We start from the raw sequence: 21,950 nt of genomic DNA on the forward strand, positions 1-21,950 counted from the left end.
TTTGCACTAAACTATATTTCCAGCCCTTCTGTCATTTTTAATTTGAGACACAGTCTCACTAAATTGCCTGAGCTGGTTTAAAACTTGCAATCCTTCTGCCTCAGCCTCCCAGAGTGCTGGGGTTACAGATGTGCACCAATGTACCTGGCTTCTAAGGCTTTAATGAAGGCTAATAAGTTTCTTATTCCTCTTTACACATATACTTTTTAACCAGAAAGACAAAACAGATGATCTAAATCAAGAAATAGATACAATTATTGGTCAAAGAGGTAAGATTTTATTTCCTGCTACCTTTGTGTTGGGAAGGAACCTGACATGACCTTTCATGCTTTCCAAGAATCAATGAGTAGACACCATTGATAGACAGAGTATATGACTACCTGGGGATGAATTTGGTCTTTTTGAATAATCTGGATAGTTAGTGACAAAAGACTATAATCAGATAGCTCGTCATCCAGCTCATGTCTGTCCTGCTAAGTCAGAAGTTTTCTTTCTTCCTCTTCTATGAGCACCCAAATCCATTTCCATCTGCCCCCAACAGTTCTTACCTGCCTCCCTTGGTCTCGGAAGAACTCTCCAGTATTCTCGATAACCTGTTCATCTGACAGCTGGGAATATGGTTGCTCTTGACAAAAAGTGAAAGTCTCCCACAGAGTCACTCCAAAGGCCCACACATCACTTGCTGTGGTAAATTTGCCCTGTTTAAGTACAGAAAAGTAAAATCAGTATCACTGTACACAAGAAAAAATTTATATTCTCATAATCTATAATTAATTGCCCTTCCCTACCAAGGATAAGGAATACTGAAACTGCCAAAATCTGGGTGGAGCACCTAGAAGTAACAATGTGCAGTTGTCAAAAAGCAAGTCACTCTCTCATCCTTGTTATCTCAGCTTAGTTCTGCTTCTTGGAGATGAGAGCCAAGAGCTGAAGGGAAGGCACCATAAACCATCAGACTCTTCAACCGAGTGTGAGAAAGTCAGCCTTGCTCTCAAGTAGCCTTGGGAAGATGTCCCTGGGAAAGCCAAAATTACAGTGAGAAGTCAATTGTTTGTATGTTAGAGACAGAAAAACCTGGTTGAAGTGCCTCGAGTATTCCTCTGTAATGTGAGTCTCTCACTTCACAGGTCAGTGATAGTGACAGCCTTGAAAAACAGGCTTTAACAAGTGAGAGCAATGAGATTTAGATGCAATTAGCATGCATTAAATATGCCTTTTCTATTCGGTAAAGACAATGACATTGACAAATAGATGACATTATATTTTAGATAAGAAAAATGAGATAGGAGAGGTTTACTAAATTACCCTGGTTAATGAGACCATTATTAATGGAAAAGCTGGGATTTGAAGCAAATGCCTTTGAATCTCAGTCTAATATATAGCTCTTAACAGTGTACAATACCTTTAACTAGAACAATGCTCAGTTATCATATTAGAAATAGGTAAAATATAACAACTCAATATATATACGAAAAAGATCATGAGGATTTTTATAACCTGGTATATAACAGCATCATTCTTAACCATAGGAAATTGGAAAGTACTTAAATATCAAATTATAGAGATATTACTAAATTATAGGATACAGCCACACAATGGAATATTATGCAGTTATTAAAATATGTTTTTAAAGGATTTGTTGGAAATGCCAATGATAAAATAGTAGGTAAAAAGTAGAGATTATATGGCATAGTATCATCTCAGTTACATAATATAAATTTTACAGAGAATACACACATAGAAATATATGTATAGGAAAAGGTTCTCAAAGGAAATATACCAAAATATTAAGTGTTTATCTCAATGAGAGGAAAGAGATAACTATACCTTTATATTTCAAAATTAATTTATAAGAACGAGCTGAAAATAAGATTATAAATGAACAAAACCAAATTAACCTCAGGCTTCTCTTTGAAATGTTACATAAAACAAAAGACAAAATTATATGCACACAGCATTGTTGGAAGTAAAAGTTTAAATCTACTAATTGTTTAAATTGGCTAGGTGTTTGGAAAATCGACAATGAAAAGATATATGCATAGTCAGGAATATACCTCCAAGAGAGACATTTGGAAAAACCCATGATGATGCAGAGTACCAAGAATTGAACAAAAAGTATAAATCAAAGAATAATGATTTTAAAAAGTAAATGGTGGGCTGAGGATTTAGCTCAGTGGGGCCACACCTTTCTGGCAAGCTCAGAGTCCTGAATTTGATCCACAGTAACAACAACAAAAAAAGCAAATGGTAATAATATGTAAAACAAAAATGTGAGGATAGGTCCAATAATTAATGAGAAGATAGCTGTGAAATTAATACAGGACAAACATTTTTGGAAAAATTTGTATGGATAACATTTATTTAAATGATAAAGTTTTTCATATTCTAAATTAATTGAGACCAATCAATGGAGGAGAGAGAAAAAGATATTGAAGCCCTCATTGTTAATATTCTTTTCTAAATTTTCTACAAGAGTGCTGCTTTTTTATCAGCAGACATGAATGAGTGTTAAATAATAATTAGTACACAAAGAAAAATTTCTCAAGTGAGAGAAAATAACAAAGTGTTCAGAGCTGCCTCCTGCTGTCTCCAGTCTGGCCCCACCCTGCTTTGTGAGCTACCTAAGCCTCAACTACCCGGACTGGCTTCACAAATGTGAGGAACTCACTCACCAACAAGATGCTCTCCCAGGACATCCAGCGGATGGGGAGCACCGCCCGGCCCTGGATCCGGTAATAGTCACCACTGTATAGGTTTCTGCTCATTCCAAAGTCAGCTATTTTAATGGTGTAGTTCCTACCCACTAGGCAGTTCCGTGTGGCCAGATCTCGATGGACAAAATTAAGAGAGGAAAGGTATTTCATGCCGGAAGCAATCTGGGTAGCCATAAACTTCAGGTTGGCATAACTGAGGAAATATACAAGGAAAATACACAAGAAAGGAGAAAGCATATTGAAACTGGAGGCCATGAAAAGCACACATTCACACTGATATCAACCAGCTAGGATTTAAACTTCAACATCCCCTCTGGGGTGTGTGTGTGTGTGTGTGTGTGTGTGTGTGTGTGTGTGTGTGTGTGTGACTCAGGATTGAACCCAGAGCAAGCTGAGATAACATTCCCAGACCCTTTTTAATTTTTAATTTTTCTTTTAAGACAAAAATCTCCCTAAGTCACTAAGTTACCCAAACTGGGCTTAAACCTGCTCCCTCAGCCTTTCAGAATGCTGAGATTACAGACGTGCACCACCATGCCCAGCCCTTGCTATACTCTTCATGAATCCCTTTGCATTATCCACTGCACACTAATCCTCCCCAACAGCCCAGGACAATAATGAACTTTAGGGGTCACTGCTTCTCATCTTTACAGCCTGGTTACTCTCATGACCACAGAGAAAAGATAGACAACATGGCTGATTTTACCTGACAGTGGGTACATTGCTGGAGCAGGAATTGGGAGGCTCATGGCGGGAAAGAAACTGATTGAGATCTCCATTCTCCATGTATTCCGTGATCATGCAGAGAGGATCCTCAGTGATACACACAGCTAAGAGACGGATGATATTTGGGTCCTTCAGCCGGGACATGATCTTTATCTCCTTAAGGAAGTCGTTCCTTTGGAGGACAGACATAGATAAACCCAGAGGTTCCCAGAGTGAGACTCAAAAGGGGAAAGAATTAACTGTAACATCGCTTCCTTCCCATTCCACTAAGACTTGTTTGCCTTCGGAAGACCTTTGAGGGAACAGAGAAATTGGCACCCAGAAGTACCTCATTCTACTGCTACTGGAACATGGTGGACCTTTATTCAACTGCAATGTTTTTGAGAATGAGGCCAATGACTTATCAACATTTGCATGCCTAGTATTTACAAAACGCCTCCCACATGAAAATATTCAATCATTAATTTTTTTTTTTGGTACCGAGGATCGAACTCGGGTCCTTGCACTTGCACAGCAGGCGATGAAACCACTGAGCTAAATCCCCAGCCCAATCATTAATTCTTAATATTTGCTGAATCAAGTATATTTATTTAAAAAAACTGCAAAATGAAACTTTTCACTGAAAATCATATCTCGAGTCCACAAGAATATTTACCTTTTAAAAGCTACAAAATCACTCTATTAATAAAGCAAAAGATGTTTTTATAAAGTGGATAACCACCCACTGACCTATATGATGATTCTTTACTTTCCTCTGTTGGCTTTTCTTAATGCAGACTTAATCAGCAGTCACAACATGCATTTAGTAGCCTGTTCAAACACAGCTGTTTAAGGGTCATGGTGGCAAGATGGGGTCATTTCTAAAGAAGTACTCACTTGGCCAAGACTAGTAATTATTACAGTACCTAGCGACAGCCACCTTAGAGCGACTTTTACATCAAGTGAGGCCACTATCCCATACTCCCAAAAACTGCTGGAGCTGAGTTACAAGTATCCCATGAGTTTTATGGGAATCCTGCACTGAACATCATACTATATCAATATAAATTCTTAGAACCAATTTAGTTCTGATTCGATATCTCCTTTTTTTCATGTTTCCTTTGACCCCAAATCAGGGGCTTCCCTGGCTTGGGAGGCTCTGCAGTCTGAGCCATCCATTGCTGCTAAACCAGGGTAGTTACAGTTGGAGTACAGCAAACCTCTCCAATCAAAACAACAGACAAAGGCTTTATCATATCCTGTGGCTTTTTCTCCTTGCCACTTTTTCTAATCATGTGCTAAGATTAATATAAGGAATGCTCCAATTTTCTATGGGATCCAGAAAATGTCACTTTCACTCACACTAACATCCTTAAGATGGAAATTCTGGGTTATAATTTGAAAATCTCCATCATTCCATTCTCTCATCTTTCTCTCCATTCTATTTCCTTTCCTTTTCAAGGCTTTTAATGAAACCTATCATCATTTTTGGAATTTAACAGTACTTTGGGGAATAGGAATAATAAATTTACTCTCACTATGAATATCAGTGAGACAAGACAAGGCAAATGGGAAAATGCAGATGTTATCCAGATGTGCAGATTTCTCTGGGACTCAGACAACAACCTTTCAACCAGCATGCCTCTCTGGGTGAGGATTAACTCACCATTACTGTAATGGAAAGGGTGTCAGACAACAGAGTGCGGCTGGACACTGCAATTTATGTTGTAAAGGATCCAAGAATTAATAGCCAGTTTGGAAAGCTGCTAAAGACTGTGGATCCTTTTGCTTCGGGGTCCATGGATGCTTTTCCAAGTAGAGGTAGCTTTCATTTTGGGGGTTGCACAACATCGAAGAAAAGGAGCACAAAAGAGAAAAGATGATGAGAAAGTAAATAGAGATGTGAGAAAAAGAATGGAAAGGCTTAGCAAGAAAGATGTGTGTGATTGTGAAGAGTCTGCCAAGAAAAGGTTATGACACTCAGAGTACATCTGTATGTAATGATTGAGGAAGCACACATCTGGACTGTTGTGTGTACTGAAAAGTATAGGGGTATGCAAAGGGAGTTAGGAAATAAATATGTGGCAAATATAATAGAAAATGTACATTCAAAAGAGGTAGAGAAAAAGATGAGGACTTCTGAGTTCATTAGAAAAACAAAGCACAAGAATAGCAGTATGAGGCAGTTCACAGATCTTCCAACCTCAAAAGAAAAATATGCTTAGAAGTTTCCAGGAATATTCCTGATCATAAAGATGAAATAAATAAAGGACAATTCAAAATGCGACAACAGACCTGGCATTCTTGTTGGCATCTGCTCGGAGCATTTTCACGGCCACCAGGACAGGCTGGTTGGCACTGACATCTAGGGCAAAATCTTTGTCTTTGAATTTTTCCATTCCCTCCACTTCACAGAGATGAACCTAGACAAAAGTCATCTAGTCTCAGCATCATCATTTCTCCTGAAGATGTCTCAGTACTCTTGCTGGGCATTTCCTGGAGATAAACTAACTCTTACAACTCAGGCAAAATAATCAAAGACAATAATAAGATATGTGCAACATATCTTTGATTATTAATATAGCTTAAAGCAACAGTAAAGTACTCAGCTAAGATGACACTTACTTCCTTATAAAAGAAATATCAATAGTGTTTCAGTATAGCATAGCCCCACAATAAAGTGTTACTCACTATAAAATTTTGAACTCTTGATTTGAGAAAGTATTAGCTACCTGATAATACAAAACATAAAGCAATTTCCTAAAATAATCCCTTAATGTGGGGTTTAACATTGCAAATGCTTCTATATATTAGTAAAAGTATAATGAGAGTGAATTCTCAATGCAGGCGTCAGAATGAATATAAATGATACTACAAACAGATGCCTTGGGCCCCTATACCTGCTGCAACACCAGGTCTATCCAGAGGGAGAGCATGTGACCCATACTGAACACCTATGATATATTTATGTGAAACGAGGCGGGGTTTAGATGGCGGTGCTGAAAAGTTCCTCTTACAACTGAAAACACTGCTTTGAGCTCTCCAAAGCCCATGTGTCTGAAAGTTTAATATTACATGCATCACTCTGAGGGCAATTAAGAGAGGACTCCTCCTTATCTTAGTGGTGATTCATTCCCTAGTGGCTAATTCTGGGATCAGCAGCCTGGGTGAGGTTGTTTTTGACCATTTTTCATATAACTCTCATTAAAAAGGAAAAAAAAAAAAGTGACTATCAAGCAGCAGGGTGTTCCTGGACAATTCATAAAAGATGATCACATCTTGTCAGCCCCACCCCCTGTAACATACTGTAGACATATTTTTTGAAAAGTACTGAATGTGTTTCAGGTTTTCTGATGTCTAACGTTTTGCCTGCCTTAAAAACTCCTGTATAGAAGTCTCAGGCCTTCCACAGCTATTTAACAGAGATGAGGTTGACTTAACGCTTCTCATCCAGAGAATAATCCAAAGAAAGATGAGTAGAGGAGACATTTGGTTGTAAATCAACTTGTGAAATGGGCAATTTGCTGTACTGACCCACTTCCTTCAAGCTACCAAAGACTGGAGGCCATACAGAAAATCAGCTCACCTCCCCGAACTGGCCTTCTCCCAGCTTCTCCTTGAACGTTAAAAGTTTTCTGGGGAACTCCTCCACAGCCACATCTTTTCCTGAGAGCAGGTCCATGGTGACAGCAGGCACTGAGTAGGTGTTGCCTCCGGTCACTCCCTGGAGGTTCACGATGTCGGCCTCAGCATAGTGGGGCACCCCCTCAGGTCCACTGGGCTGGACTGGCTTCACAATGCCACTGCAGCCTGGAAGATAAGGGCCACAGGCCTCAATCCAAGGGACATCTTTGGAGATCTTTTAAAGAAAAAACATCTGAGAAGACAACTAGAACCTGCCGCTATGACAACTTAATCTTCTTCATGATGGTCTTACTTAAAAAAGTTTTGCTTCCCAGACTCTTTCTCTGGACTTCAGAATAGAGTCTACCATTTTGTTCCTTATTCTTGTCTCAGAATCATTATCATTTACAATTGCCCTGTCTCATCCTGTGGAATTGCATGGCAAAACTATAGGAAGCCTCATGCCCTATCAAGATGAGAGTATTAAAGATGCAAGGTTTGTTAAATCATATTTTCTTACTTTTAGGACACTGTCATTGATTTAAAAGCAAATTAAATCTATAGAATCTTGTTTAAGACATATCCTGAATTTTTAGAAATTTAAAATATGAGGTGGGGAATATTTTAGACTTTAGAAAACAGGTAAATTACTTCAATCTAGAAAATAAGTTAGTTTATATTCATTAGTCTTGTTGACTCTGAAATCCTGTGAATTAAGTGTGCTCTTTCAATATTTTCTATCTATTAAGTGAAAGAATAGATGTCAGTTTCTTTCTTCCTTCTAGAAGACCCCTTCCAGCTGGCTCCCCAGGAACCCTGTCTTCTGTCATCTTCCACACCTCATTCCATACCTGGCTCAGCCTCGACTCCTCCCCTCTGAACATCACAAGTCCCCTTCCACTGACATGGGTCATTCTTAGGTTGATGACTTTCTGAAAAAGCTGCTCTGAGCTTCAGGGATGATCCCAGCATCACTTCTGATGTCATTCTGGACTTTTTAAAAGACACTGGGATTTGAATCATCTGGCAGTGTCTTACTTAATACTTTTATTGAGAAAAGGCAAAAAATATTTAATCTCATAATACATTCTTGTATTACCCTAACAAATGTTTACCAAAGAGAAATTGACCAAAAAAAATAGATTACTCAATTATCCAGATGGCTACAAGATTGAGAATTTCAAAATATCTCTAGCTTCATTTATCTTTTTTTTCCTCCTTGTGAAACTCCAGTCCTGAATTCACCCATAGTAAAGTGTGGTGTTGCCTGAGTAATTCATCAGAGCCTCTTTACTTTTCTTCTATGTGAAATGAGCAGATTAGACTAATAAAAGTGTTTGAGTTCTTCGGGTTTTAACACCCTAGTAACCTTTTATCTTTTTCTTCATCTTCTGACATGTGGGTTCCTCAGAACACCTTATCTTCAATGGCCAAGGAGAAATCTCAAGTCTAGAAAGAGTATGTGGATTACTAAGGAGGTTAGCATAGAACAGAAAAGATTTGGTTACCTAGAAGTAAGAGTGTTGCACCTATGTATTTGTGTCAAGGCTTCTCTCTCAAACCTCTCCCCTCTATTTCAGTCTCACCTGATTCCTCTTCCCCTGGAGAGAATTCTGGGAGTTTTCGTATCAATCTGGATGGCTCCTGGTAGTCAGGGCGAAGGGGAAAGATGCGATCATAAGTCGAGTTGGACTCCTGTTCACTAGGTGATGAGGAGCGGTTGTTATTGAACATGCTGGACTCGCTTGGCAAGGAAAGGCTGACTGTCATTTCATCATCCAGCATCCTCCGGGAAGCCTGGAAGAGAGCCAGGAGGAGACCACATTGGTATAAAGAGGACCAGCAGTTCCTCCCCTTCTGAAACCCAGCTCTTCCATTCAGTTTTCTCCTGCTAAGCCCCAGTAACACTGTGACAGGGGTGCAGTTTGGCTCCACAAATGCTTGTGTTGTAGAAACTCAAAAAATAATTTCCTATTTCTTCAAGGCAGAATTTGACCCCCTGTCTCTGTATTGTTAACTTTCATTGAGCACTTACAAGCATTATTTATATAATGATATGGGAACCAATCAGTAACCACAGATCTTATGACTCATAGATTCTGCATTTTAGTAAATAATGAATTTTGCTGAATTACCACTTAACTGCTTTGATTGGGGGTCAACATAAATTAAAATATTCAAACTCAGTAACAGTGCTATTACCCAATGGATTAACAGTTCATCTGATCATCCTAGCACTGTAAATTAGGATAACCATCCCCCACTTGGCCCTAGATTTTTATGAACCAAAAATAAAATGGCTACAAAATGAGAAAAGAAAATCTTACTTTACCAAGTCAAACTATATCTATTACAGGAAGAAGACTGAAGTGACTAATTCTTATGGCATACCATCTTTGGTCCCCTGCCTGTTCCAGAAAAAAAAAAAAATTCTAGAATCTGAATATATTTGGATTTAAACATGTGAAATTCTCCACTCCAAGTGGGTGCTTAATGGAGAAACATAGGTGCTTACTTCCCCCACCAGACTACAAGGTCCTTTCTTACAGTAAAAGCCCCAGTATTACCATGCAGCGCAACAAGTAGTAGGTATTCAATAAATGTGGGTTGAATTTCTCAAAGGATCAATGCTGAGAATCCCATCAAAAGTATCCTAAAAATAATACCACAGGCTACAGGATATGTTAAGTAAAGTCCATGGAATGTATGTGTGTGCTTACAAATTTTACACACACACACACACACAGTTCTAATGCCAGGAAGAAATCCCCCAAGTGTCGTTCCAGCTCACTTTGAGTTATCTTCTTGGGATCTACAAGATTTGGAAGAATTTCTTGAAGAATGAAGTCAAATATTCAAGGCAAAACTTTTGTTCTTACTTTTATCTAAGGAAAGGTCTTGACATCACCTTATTGATGTCTTGAAACAGTCATGCCAGTGGTCCAGCTCTCTGTGAATTCTGCCTTTCAATTTTCACATGCTATTTATGCACTTACAGCTTTAATTTAGGTAAAATGTCTTCAGACTGAGAGTAGAGATCCTTGTAGGAAGCATGGTGACGTTCTTTGCTGTGAATATTCCTGTGTAAACACTTTAAACCTCAACCATCTCGGAAGCTTGAATGTGGAGCAAGTCAGAAGGAATTGCAGGGTAATTGGGTAGTCCTCTCACTTGTTGGGTGAGAGCCTCTTTTCTCCGGTCTACATTCAGAGAGTTCTGAAGATTCAAGGTCATTCACATGGTTCCCTGGCCCTCCTCTGGAGTATACTCCACACAGGCTTTGACCTCCTCTGAGAGACCCATGAACACAGAGATCAACCAGGCAATGCCCCTTTCCTTGTCCTTTGCCCTCTATAGGCAATTCAAAACCTCACAGGACAGTGTCCAGGACTTCCTTCAGCCCAAGTCCATTGAGAGGAACTCACTGCATAGGTAAAGTGTGTATGGTCTAAGTTGGAACCATCAGCAGCAGTGGATCCCAAGAGAATCCAACATTTAGCAGCAGTGCCCATGAAGTTGTTAACTGGCCTAAGAAGCCAAGAAAAAGATGGGTATGTTCCACTCTCAGTAAAATGTATAAATTTTGGGAGAAAGATTTTAACATATTCCTGTATTTACAAATGGAAAGTGCATAGAACACAGAATACTAGTTGTATGACCTTGAGCACATCACAATTTCTCATCGAAAAAATAATTTAATACAACTATGCCCATCTCATTGTTACTCAGAGATTCATATAAAATGATACATGAGAAAAAAGTCTTTGAAGACTATGAAATATTGGGTAAGTATAATAAAATTATTCAGATCATTTGACCTAGACAGAAAGAAAAAGGACTCAGAGGAACATATAATTACAACCTTCAAATACACAAAGAAATGGGGATAGAGTTGTAAGGAAATTGACTTGGATATTAATGATGTTGAATGTGTTTCTCTTTCTCTTCTCTCTTCTCTTTACTCTCCTCTCTCCTTCTCTCTCTCTCCTCCCTTCCAGCCTCCCTCTCCCTCCTACCTTCTAAAAACAAGTGAAAAACAGAAAAAAAGAGAAAAAACTTCAATAGTATTATCAGATACTTTAACTAGGCATTAAACAGATTATCAACCTTGAATGTGGGTCAGAATTACACATTAAATGAAAATGTACAGATACCTGCACTCCACCTTAAAACCTAGTGAATAAGAATCTTCATGGAAAATGTCCAAGTTGATAGTCAATGTGTTAAGAAAGCTTCTGAGATTCCTAAAGAGGTTCTAAAATCTTGATTCTAAAACTGAGAATATTGACTTATCAAATTTTTTTCTGGCTTCATTCCTATGCTTCTTGGTAGCCTCTTGTAATTCTGTAGCAAATACATTCTTATAGTCTGCCTTTTACTCCTGAGGCAATAGCAGCTCAGAAAAACAAGGTGCAGCTTCCTGTCTTTGTCCATTCTGTACCCCTCACCTTCTCCAGCATTTTCTGCCAGAACTGCCTCCACAAGATGATGACAATGATGGCCAGGAGGATGAAGATGATGGCCACCAAGCAGCCAATCAGGATCCGAGTGTTGCTGTCATCGACTTTAAGCATTGGATCTGAGAACAGGAAGAGAAGGCAGGGAATGTAAAAGCATGAGGGACTGGACTGAGGGAATGGTTATCCTGTTCCTTCAAGATAATTCCAGAAGATATAATATTTCTACTTATTCTTGATCTTGCCACCGTTTTATTACTTTGCTTCTATATCCTACAGTCCTCTTCCATGAGACAGTAGCCTCCCTCTCCCTATGTCTCAGGCTGGATAAGGAAAAATTTTTCCATTTTTCCAAAATTTTGTCCCTATGTTACCAAGGCCAAGAATCTACAGGCTCCCAATCACACCCATGCCAAACAGGTGAGGAACTAGTTTCACTATCCTTATTCCCTGAGACAGGCCAAGGTAGCTGTGTCTCCTCTTTGGAGACAAGCAATCACAAGTTCCCACATTGCAGGCTGGGTGGCCAGTGATTTCCTGAAGCAGAAAATTACATATTCACATACTTATCTCCAACTACAGATACAACCTTTTTTCTTTCTTTTTTTTTTTTCATAGGCTTCCTCCCATTCATTGAAATCTCTTCTATGGGTCTCAGGTATGTCACTTTCCCTTTTACCACCCCAAGTTTACCAGACTTTCATGCTAAGTAATTGGAACATTCTAGCTTCTGCTTCTCCTGCTGAAAAATCATAGGAATAAGCAATGAAGAGAGAAAGTTTGTGTGCTTAACTTCAGAGGTGGACTGTCCTACCTTTCTATGTAAGCCATCTGCAATCAAGCCTCCCACACAGACATTCCTTTGCAAATTTCTACCCTTCCTACAAGAGGTGCCTTCAACTTAATTTTTATAATTAGGAACCACACATACCATAGGTTGTAGGTGCCATAGGCGAGGTGGGCAGAGCTCCAGAGTTGTTATACATTGCAGCATCTGTTACAACACAAGAGTAAGTCAGAGCTGGAGGAGAATACAGCCAGGTAGTTGTTTATATAAAGGCAGACTGAAACCTAGAACATTGTGAATCAATAGAGTGGACTGCCAACAGTATTTTAAAAAAAAAATAAATTAGTTATTATACAATGTATACATATATGGAAATACCACACAATTATATCAACATGATATAAAAGGAAATAATAAATAAAAATATAACCATTGGGGCCTGGGATTTAGCTCAGTGGTTCCGCCACCTGCCTCACAAGTGCAAGGACCTGAGTTCAATCCGCGTTACCAAAAAAAAACCCAAGCAAAAATATAACCATTTACATAGTAAAGCAACTTTTCTTTTGCAAATTTTTTCTTCTCAAAATTTATATACTAGATATTGCAGTGCAAGAGTTAAGAAATGGTGGTTCAGAGGGCTGTAACTACACAGCATCAAAAAGTATGCATAGGAGGCAGGGCAAAAATCCAGAAAAGCATAGAAAATACAGTGAGTTGGTGAGCACTAGATAGACACAATGCTAAGATGCTCTTTCCTTTAAGAAAATTAAATTGTTTTATAAAAGTGTTTCCATTATGCCCCATTGTCCTGGCTCCTTAACTTAAAAGGAAGGCTTCATTCATTCTTAAGATAAATTATTGACATTGGAGTGCTGATACTGTTCAATATTATCCTTTACTGTGAGGCTGTGGCCTCTGAGTCAAGACCCTAAAAGTGTATTCACCAGTCTGGTAATGGCCACTAATTTTTCCCTCTGATTTGTGGAATCAAGGGTCAAGATTTTGAATATGCATTTTCCTCAAAAGAGACACTCCTTCCAAAAATTCTAATTTTTCTTCTTCTTAACATTATTATACAAAAAGGGAGGTATCTGGCATCAATATGTACTCTGATTTCAGATCTCAGGCTCCAACAAAAACTAATATTATCATGGCATAGGATTTAAAACTTAAGAAATCCCAAGAGTCAAAAGCCATAGTCCATAGCTACACCAAGCCAAAATAACTAAGCGCACCAATTACTTGGCCAAGAGAATCCCTAAGGGTGATGGGAATCTATTTGTCCCCTAGTTGACACAGTACAAATGGCACTACTTTTGAGCATCTGAATTTCTGCTCTCAATAGATATTTCATATAAAATAATTAACTCATTTACTCTAAGATTAAAGCATTGGTACAGAAGGCATTTGGCACCAAACCTGTTTTCTAAACATGTGCTCTAGTTTCTCTCAGTACATTTTGAAATTTTCCTCTTTAAAAAATCAAATCATAAAGGATAAGTTCCTCCAATTTATTGCTAGATTAGTCTCTCCTTTTCTATTACCTTATGCCTGTGCTTTCTTTCAGGCCTGCGAAAAGTCTTACTCCTTTGTGTTTACTTACTCCTATGTTTTTCACAACAAACTTACTCTTTACTGCCCCTCTCGTGACCACTTATGGTTGGTACTACTTTAGATATGTTTTGAAAAATCATTGTATATTTATCTCCCCATCTAAAATCTCATGGTATGAAAAATGTCTTAAAATGTCTTCTAACTTTTTAAGATTTGGCACAGTGCCTGGCTCCAGTAAGTTCAATCACTATTTGCTCAATAGTAGTACAACAAAGCTAGGTGTATGGTGCACACCTGTAATTGCGGTATTCTGGGAGGCTGAGGCAGAGGGATTGTAAGTTTGAGCTCACCATAGGCCATTTAGTGATACCTTTCTCAAAATAAAAAATAAAAAAATAAAAAAAATTGAAAAAGGACCCAGGATATAGCTCAGTGTGAAGACCCTGAGAGAGGGGAGTCAGAGAGAGAGGAAAAGAGAAAGAATAGCACAGTCAGGAATAGTTCTTAGTGTTTAAAACAAATCCCTAAGAGTTGAAACAAACTGAAGAAAATGAATCTATCTGTGTATCATGTTTATGACATAACTACCCAGAGAAAATCATTATCTGACTCTCATTCTAACTGACATCAGAGCATGGTATTTCTATTGTTTATCCTCATAGGCTATACACTAAAGATAAAGAAAAGGGAATTATAAAGAAATCATAAAGCCTACACAATATTTCTAATATTAGTAAAGGTATTGATGTTGGTTTTTTGAATAGTAGCTAAAGCAATTGTTGCTAATATTGTTAGGGAATATGATATTTAGAATGAATAAACAGATCCAAGTATGCAATCCAATTTAGGTAAAAACCTTATTATCTTTAATTTGAATTAGAAGTAGCAATATGAAATCCTGATATTTTTCTTTTTAAATATATATATTTCCTCACCTTTCCCATTTAAAAAAATCCAAGAAGCAATAACAACCCAATAGCAATGAGCATTGTTATTGCCCAGTCTGTGCTCTCTAGATAACATTCCCCTCTGAAGAATCAAGATTTCTTCAGAAAATGGTTACTTTCACCAGAAAATGGTTGCTTTCACATCTGGAGCAGTAAATAAATGTTCCAGATGAGCATGGTACATCTTTCTCTTTCAGAAAACAAGAAGTTTATAGGAGGCTTATTTAAAGTTAGATCCAAAAACACAGAGATAGCTTAAAAGTGCAGACTCTTGTTAAAGATAGGACAACTTGAGCATGAAAAAGACTAATAATTGCAATTGACTAAACACTGAATTTATAAAAAGCAATGAATGGCTACTGATACAAAAAGATAAAATAGGGGTGAGAACTAAACGTTAGACATCACTGAAGATTGCTAAGACATCAGTTCATGACTCTGAACATAAACAATTAAAGGAGAAACAACATCTATCCTGCCTTTCCAATGTGAAATACATTTCAGGATGAACAAGCACATGAGGAAATTCAGCAGAAATCCTGCTAATAAGTGTAGAAAGAATAAAAGAATTTAAAAATCACTATTTAGCAATCCTATTTAGTGAAATAAATCATTCAGGTGGAGCTTATCAATACAGAGTAAAACCTACACCAAAATTCACAGGAAACTTTCCCACAGAGAAGCAACCACCCAAAATCAGAAATCACTCTTTCTACCACTAAAAGTGAAGGAGTCCAACATTACATTCCCATGATGAAGTTTAACATAAAATACACAATGCTTCTTGACAAAATAAATATTGAACTTAAATCAAATTAGCTAATAACTTCTAGTTTACAGGACCGACACAGGGTAGAAACTTGAGTAAAGTAACACCACAGAAAGCAAAGGCAACGCCAGAATAAATTTCTTTTAAAAAACAGGGAACTGATTTAGATTAAAAGAGACATCTAGGAGGTATAATTAAGAAAATTCACCAAAAAGCCTTTGTTTGAATCATACTTCAATGAAGACAACTATAGCAAGGCATAATTAGACAATAAGAGATACTTAATATGGACAGGATATAGGAGATACTTAGGAATTATGTACTAATAAATATTATAGGCTATTATAATTATATTATGCCTAGAAAGCCAATGTTACTTTCTTAGAGACATTCCAAAATTTTTAGTAATAAAATCAAATAATATTTCAGATTCTCTTTAATATACTTTAGCAAAAAAAAAGAGTAAAGTAAGTCGTACAAGTGTGGCAAAACATTGACAGTAAAGCTGAGTGATTGATAGAGATACATTGCTCTCTTTACTTCTGTGTATAATGTTTAGAGATTTTCATTTGAACACCTTAATCATATTTCTTAATAGCCTTAGTGTGTATCATTTTTGACATATCATGTTATCATTTTAAAAATTTTACCATACCTCTCTTCTAGACAATGTATGAAGAGTCAAGTAAATATTCTGTTCATTTCTGGTTTATAATTAAATGCCTCCATGATTAAAATTAGCAACACAAGAATTCCTGCTGCCATCCAATGAGAAGCCACCTATATAACCCTGCTCCTGTTGGACACCTGCCTGTGGGAACCTAGATGTTCATCTGCTTCCTCCCTCACCTATTCCTACTGCCCCATGGGATCCCATGCTTCCCACCTGATTGGAAGGTGATCTCACTGAACATCATCCAGGTGTCAGCAAAATGGTATTGGCATTTAATGGCACTGGCCATGCGGTGGTGGAGAGGAACTGTGACAAAACGAGCACTGGGGTTGACGTCATCCAGGACAAGGGGGAAGGAGACAGCACTGGGTTCCCATTCATTGGCTTCTGAGCGGAAGTAGCACTGTACTTCCTTAAAGATCTTCACACCTTTAGCAAACATGTTGTTACAGTGGACCTGGTAGAGAAAGAGGCATGTGAATAACAGGTTGGCCCTGCTAGGTTACATGGGAACATGGTGCAAGCTAACCCAGTAGAAGCCTAATCCTGTCTGTTTCTCTGAGCACCAATCCTGGTGCTCTGCAGTCTTCTGGATCTTTGTTGCCAAGGACTTTGAAGTGATAATGATACGCTGGTCAGGACTTATAAAACCTCGCTGTAAGCCCAATTACCTCTGCAACTGTGCCTGGGCCACTTCCCTTCACTGTGCTGAGCTGCAGTATCCTTATCTGCTAAATGAGAGATGAGCCAGCATTCTCTAAGGTCCTTCCTCACCCTGAACTCTCTTGAGTCCACATTTCTCTCAACCACAGTTGCTATCTAGGCATATTTCAGCTATTTATTCTGAGCCATATTTGAGGATTTGAAGAAGACTGCCATCTTACTGCTGCTAGGTGCTTTCCAAAGCCAGACTGCTCCTTTTCAAAATCTGGAAAAATGTAATATACAAACCAATACAATTTCATCTTTCTTTTTGGAAATCTCATTTCAAGCACACATATTAGCATTTTTCATGCCAGAGACACAGGCTTAGTCATGTCTCTTAATCAAATTCATCTTAAGTAGTATCATTGGGATAAGAGCATTGACTTTTTCTCATAGATAATTTCTGCAAAGATAAAAGAAAGTCTGTAGGAAGTTCACTGGCATTCTCTGCTGGGACTATTTAACGAGGATATTTGAAAGGCGTTTGGAGACATCAGGGGCAAAGATTCCACAACAATCCATCTATAGCACCTTGCTGTGCTTAGCAACCCACAAAAAAGATGTGTATATATTTGGAACTGAATCAAGGCCCTTGCGGTAGTTCAATAACATTTCCCCTGATTCAATCTCATGTGGAAAATGGATCTTTACTGGGCCACTGTTCCTTGAATTTAAGGACTTCATGGCTTGGAAAGACACAGTTGTCATTCTAGTAATATACTTCCTGTTTCTATTTTAATGTCTTGCCTGCATTGGAGTCACAAGGCTTTAACTGTCTCATCCTGATCCTTCCTTCTGGCTGCTGGATAGTCAACACAGGACTATAATATGGAATTTATTTTTAGCTGAAGAAGGAACAGCAATGACTAAAGACTGGATAAGAGATACACTAAGGATAGAGTATCTAAGCTATTGTAAACATAACGTAACATCACATGTTGTTTGCTAATGAGGTACTGGTGCCCGGAGAAGGTTGGCTTGCGGAGGATCAATCAACAATACAACTGGCTCTATAGCCCTAGACTCCTAGCTCAGTGCTCTTTCTCAGATTATGCCACATAGAAAAGAAGACAATCACTTTTAAATTTGTATTTTTCTTCAAATGTTTTACTGATGAAAACACGTGTTAATATCTTCCTTAGAATGAATTAACTGTTCCAGTTTCTTGAACACAAGTCAATGGAGTAGGGCTAAGAAAAAAAAGAAATAGCTATCTACAGCTTCAATAGATTTTTCAGATGTTTTGAAATCTGCAAAGCGTTGGCTAAATATCCTGTGGGGAAGATAATAATCTCTCCTACAGATGTCTTTGGAATTCTCCTGGAATGCAAATAAATAGCATAGGATTTCATTTTTATATGATCTTACACAGTTATTTAAATAAAACAATACATTTAAAAAAACACATTTATTATTTTAATGGTATCTTTTAACTATGCCTCAAAGGGGAAATGAATAGAAATTTGCTCAGGAGGCAGATAATACTCTCTAGATGACATCAGTTGCCTGAAATTCCTCTTTTTACTTTCTGTCTCAAAAAAATTAAAATATGTTGGAAATCTGTTGGCCCTGAATTTTCTCTGGAGAAGATCCCAGCACCTTCTCATTGCAATTTAAGTTCTTAAATAATTTTGACCTGTGACAACCTAGTTAAACAGAATCCTAGAGATGCAGGAAGATGTCTTTTGACTAGATAGTATAAATTTATTGAAAGTTTAAAATACAGTTCATTATTTGTTGGAATAGGAATCCTCCCAGTGATACTTACTTGTGAATTTATGCACATGTTCACAAGTACATATGGATATAGACAATATTTAGGAATACAAATTTTCTTTCAAAGTATATTTTTGTTATTCAAAATATTAGTTTTGTTATAATTTGTATATCCCTTTCTTTCTTGCCCTACTCCCTACAAAACCTGGGAAGAATAAAGTATTACACATAATTGTACACACTTATGTTTAACAACTGCCAAAGAGCCATCCTTGAAAAATAAACTAACATATTGGGCATATGTTGATCCTTTTGTTCTCATCTTAAATGTCTGGACATTTAACTAATAGCTTTTAATCTAGCTAGGAGATATTATCACTTTAACATCTGGGAGTGAAATAAAAGACACACATTTTCTTTTAGAAACCTAGTTTGTGTGGGGATTAACAAATTTTGCATTATTACGAATCCTTAATAACAATACAGATTTCCTTCTTCTAGCTCCCATGTGATCTTACATTCCTCCTTTGGCAAATAAATAAATAGTATCTTCCCCGATTTGTAATGTGTCCCAAGACAGGCCCCATTTCTCATTTACTTTTTTAAACATAGTGTAATACTACATAGGCTCCAAGTGTAGTTGGTAAATTAATAACAAACAGAAGAATGGATAAACTTAGGAAACAAATATTGAAACTGGGGTCCAAGAATAGAGGCAGAGTCATCAATTTGTTAGTCATTATTATTCTACACTCAACTGTTAATGGGTAGAAAGTATATTTCCATGTGTGAAGTCAAATTCATTTGCCCACTCTTTTTTCTTGAGACATATTGAGGGCACCGTCATGCTCCTTCATAAATCAGTGAGTTATATAAGAACTACAAACAGATCCTGTGGCCTCTTTCTTACATCAGACAGAAGGACTTTCCTCCACATTCCTGAGTCCTAGTTTCTCTCTAGCTAATGAATCTGGTTACTTTTTTTTTCCAGTACCAGGGATTGAACTCAGGACCTTGCACTTGCAAGGCAGGTGCAGTGCCACTGAACTAATTCCCCTGCCCTAATATGGTTACTTTTTGCATGGACTTTTCTACTCTTCCACTCCTTTCTCTCTGAAACAGATGTGAGGTTTAGTAACAGAAAAGGAAAATAGTTATTTGAGCTAAATACCAAGAAACACATCATCTTATTAACAGAGATATTTGCAACTCTAACAAAAAGGTTGGGCTCCCCTGCAAGGTCCTGCTTCAGAGGAAATGGAATTTAGACCTGAATTCTTCTCACCCAGCTCTTCTCAGGTGTCTGCATTTACTGTGGTCCATCATGCACCAGTCTCTAGCCCTCTCTCAAGCCTTTGGCTTCCATCCAACCACTCTACAAAATTCACTTAAATTCTCTTTCAACTCCTATGCAATAGTAAGCTGATAGAATAAGTGCTGTGCCTAATAGATATGTTGCCTCCAGTGTTGGAGGAGAGAGAGGGAGGGAGGGAGAGAGAGAGAGAGAGAGAGAGAGAGAGAGAGAGAGATTGAGAATTACTGACTTAGCCTTACTCCCTTACAGAATTTACAAATGAAGAAAAAAGCCCTTAGAGATGAAGTAACCTTGAAATACACGTAACTAGCTAATAGTGGGATTCATATTTGAACCTGGTTCTGCTGGTTTCAGCTCAGGGTTCTTTCTACTACAGCTTTTCTCTCTCATGCTATGATTTTGGTCTCCTTGAAGAAGTTCCACCACTGACCTTCATAGTAGTGAAATTCCTGATGCGGTCAAATTCAAACATGATCTCGATGTAGCCATTGGTGGCGCTCTCATTCCGCCAGCCCACATAGTCATAGCCTGGCCACACGTGGTATTCATGAGTCTGGGTGAAATCATCCAGGCCAGACACCCCATCTGTGAGCTGGCCCAGCCCCTCAGTCATGCTGCTCAGGCCAGGAGAGGAGAAGGAAAGGAGAAAGGAATCTGGAGTTAGCCATGAATTCATGGAAGAGTTTTGATCCAGCTACTTCACCCAAGGTTTTGTAAGAGCTGATTATCTTGGACGTTGAAGAATTATTTAAAAAACAGAATTTATTTTATAGTAGTGATTCATTTATTTTTCCCAAGCATCAAGGGAGAATTAAGAATTTTATATAAATTAATTTTACAAAATGTTCAATGCTTACCACATTAGTGGCAAAACTCTTAATATAATTTTATATGAAAACTTTTGGAGTCTGTAGAACTCTTATATACTGAATATAATGTCTTAATATCATGAATCAATATTATCAAATGCACATGATGAATTAATTCATTAGTAAGTGAATGAATGAAATGAAAGCTATAGTAAATAGTAGCACTTAACCTCTTACTAAATAAGTGTTCCCAGAGCCCACTGGAAAATTTTTCAGACTCTCTTTTGACTATATGTCATCACTGTACAGTGAGTTAATGTTATTTTTAAATTTTTTATTTTTATTTGCACATGTTTGCAGTACATAATGATTACTTCATGGGGAGGTGTTCGTACCTGTATATAACACATGTGAATTCTTTTTTCATCCCTTTCCCTCCTCTTTCCCTCCACTCCCTCCAACTCTTTGTCCCTTTCCCTTTTGCAAAAGTGAATTAATTTCAGAGAAGCCAAACATTCCCTCTTCTTACCTGAGATTTCCAACAACCCAATTTAACTAAGGGCAGAAGAAAAAGGGAGCTCTGTTGAATTTAAACACTAATATATAATTACTTTTAAATAAACATGTAGAATATTAGAACCATGGAGTAAAATGCAGAAATCTCCTGAGAATCTCAGATATTAGATGTGAATTTATTTTCTAGCTTGGCAGCCTTTTCCATTTTTGAACACAAGGCTATTTTGAGGAACTGAGTATGTCTGACTCCTGGATGGGATGTGAGTGTATCTATATTAATTGGCCTATGTGAAGAATATGAAAAGGTGTCCTTCTTTCTTTTCATGGAGGGACAGAGCAAAACCACACCACACGAAACATCTCTTGTCCAGCTCTGTACCACAAGCTGTGGGAGATATGTTAGGAGGCTCCCAAAAGAAGAGCTGCGGCTAGTATCCTCAAGAAGCCTTGGAAATGATCTCTGAAGTTTATAGAACAGGCAGTACGTAAAATGTGTGAATTGCAAGAAAATGATTAAGGTTATGTCAGCCTTAAAAATACATTTTAAAATAAACTTATTTGTTAAAATTTTTTGCAAATTATAAATTTTGTCTGGTTTTATCCAGTGACCAGAGCCTGAACCTCCCTTCTGAGGTTTTGCCTTTTATTTCTTCTCTCTG

General features: G+C 37.7%; 1 protein-coding gene across 17 annotated transcripts in view; it reads right to left on the reverse strand.

Moving 5' to 3' along the window:
- The window catches only part of Ddr2 (discoidin domain receptor tyrosine kinase 2), a 192,292-nt gene that overhangs the window by 9,930 nt on the left and 160,412 nt on the right, over window positions 1-21,950 (reverse strand). For all 17 annotated transcript variants that reach the window (XM_087190868.1, XM_087190860.1, XM_087190863.1 and 14 more), the window contains 10 exons: window positions 20,397-20,580; window positions 16,444-16,687; window positions 12,432-12,494; window positions 11,492-11,622; window positions 8,630-8,840; window positions 7,006-7,229; window positions 5,715-5,842; window positions 3,421-3,612; window positions 2,673-2,907; window positions 549-698 (listed from right to left, as the gene is read on the reverse strand). In XM_087190868.1, coding sequence (XP_087046994.1) covers window positions 549-698; window positions 2,673-2,907; window positions 3,421-3,612; window positions 5,715-5,842; window positions 7,006-7,229; window positions 8,630-8,840; window positions 11,492-11,622; window positions 12,432-12,494; window positions 16,444-16,687; window positions 20,397-20,580 — 1,762 coding nt within the window. The remainder of the gene's footprint in view (window positions 1-548; window positions 699-2,672; window positions 2,908-3,420; window positions 3,613-5,714; window positions 5,843-7,005; window positions 7,230-8,629; window positions 8,841-11,491; window positions 11,623-12,431; window positions 12,495-16,443; window positions 16,688-20,396; window positions 20,581-21,950) is intronic.

Source organism: Heterocephalus glaber, unplaced genomic scaffold (assembly GCF_053883595.1).
Source record: "Heterocephalus glaber isolate CG9 unplaced genomic scaffold, H.glaber_assembly_v1.0 deba00001561, whole genome shotgun sequence".
Lineage (NCBI taxonomy): Eukaryota > Metazoa > Chordata > Mammalia > Rodentia > Bathyergidae > Heterocephalus > Heterocephalus glaber.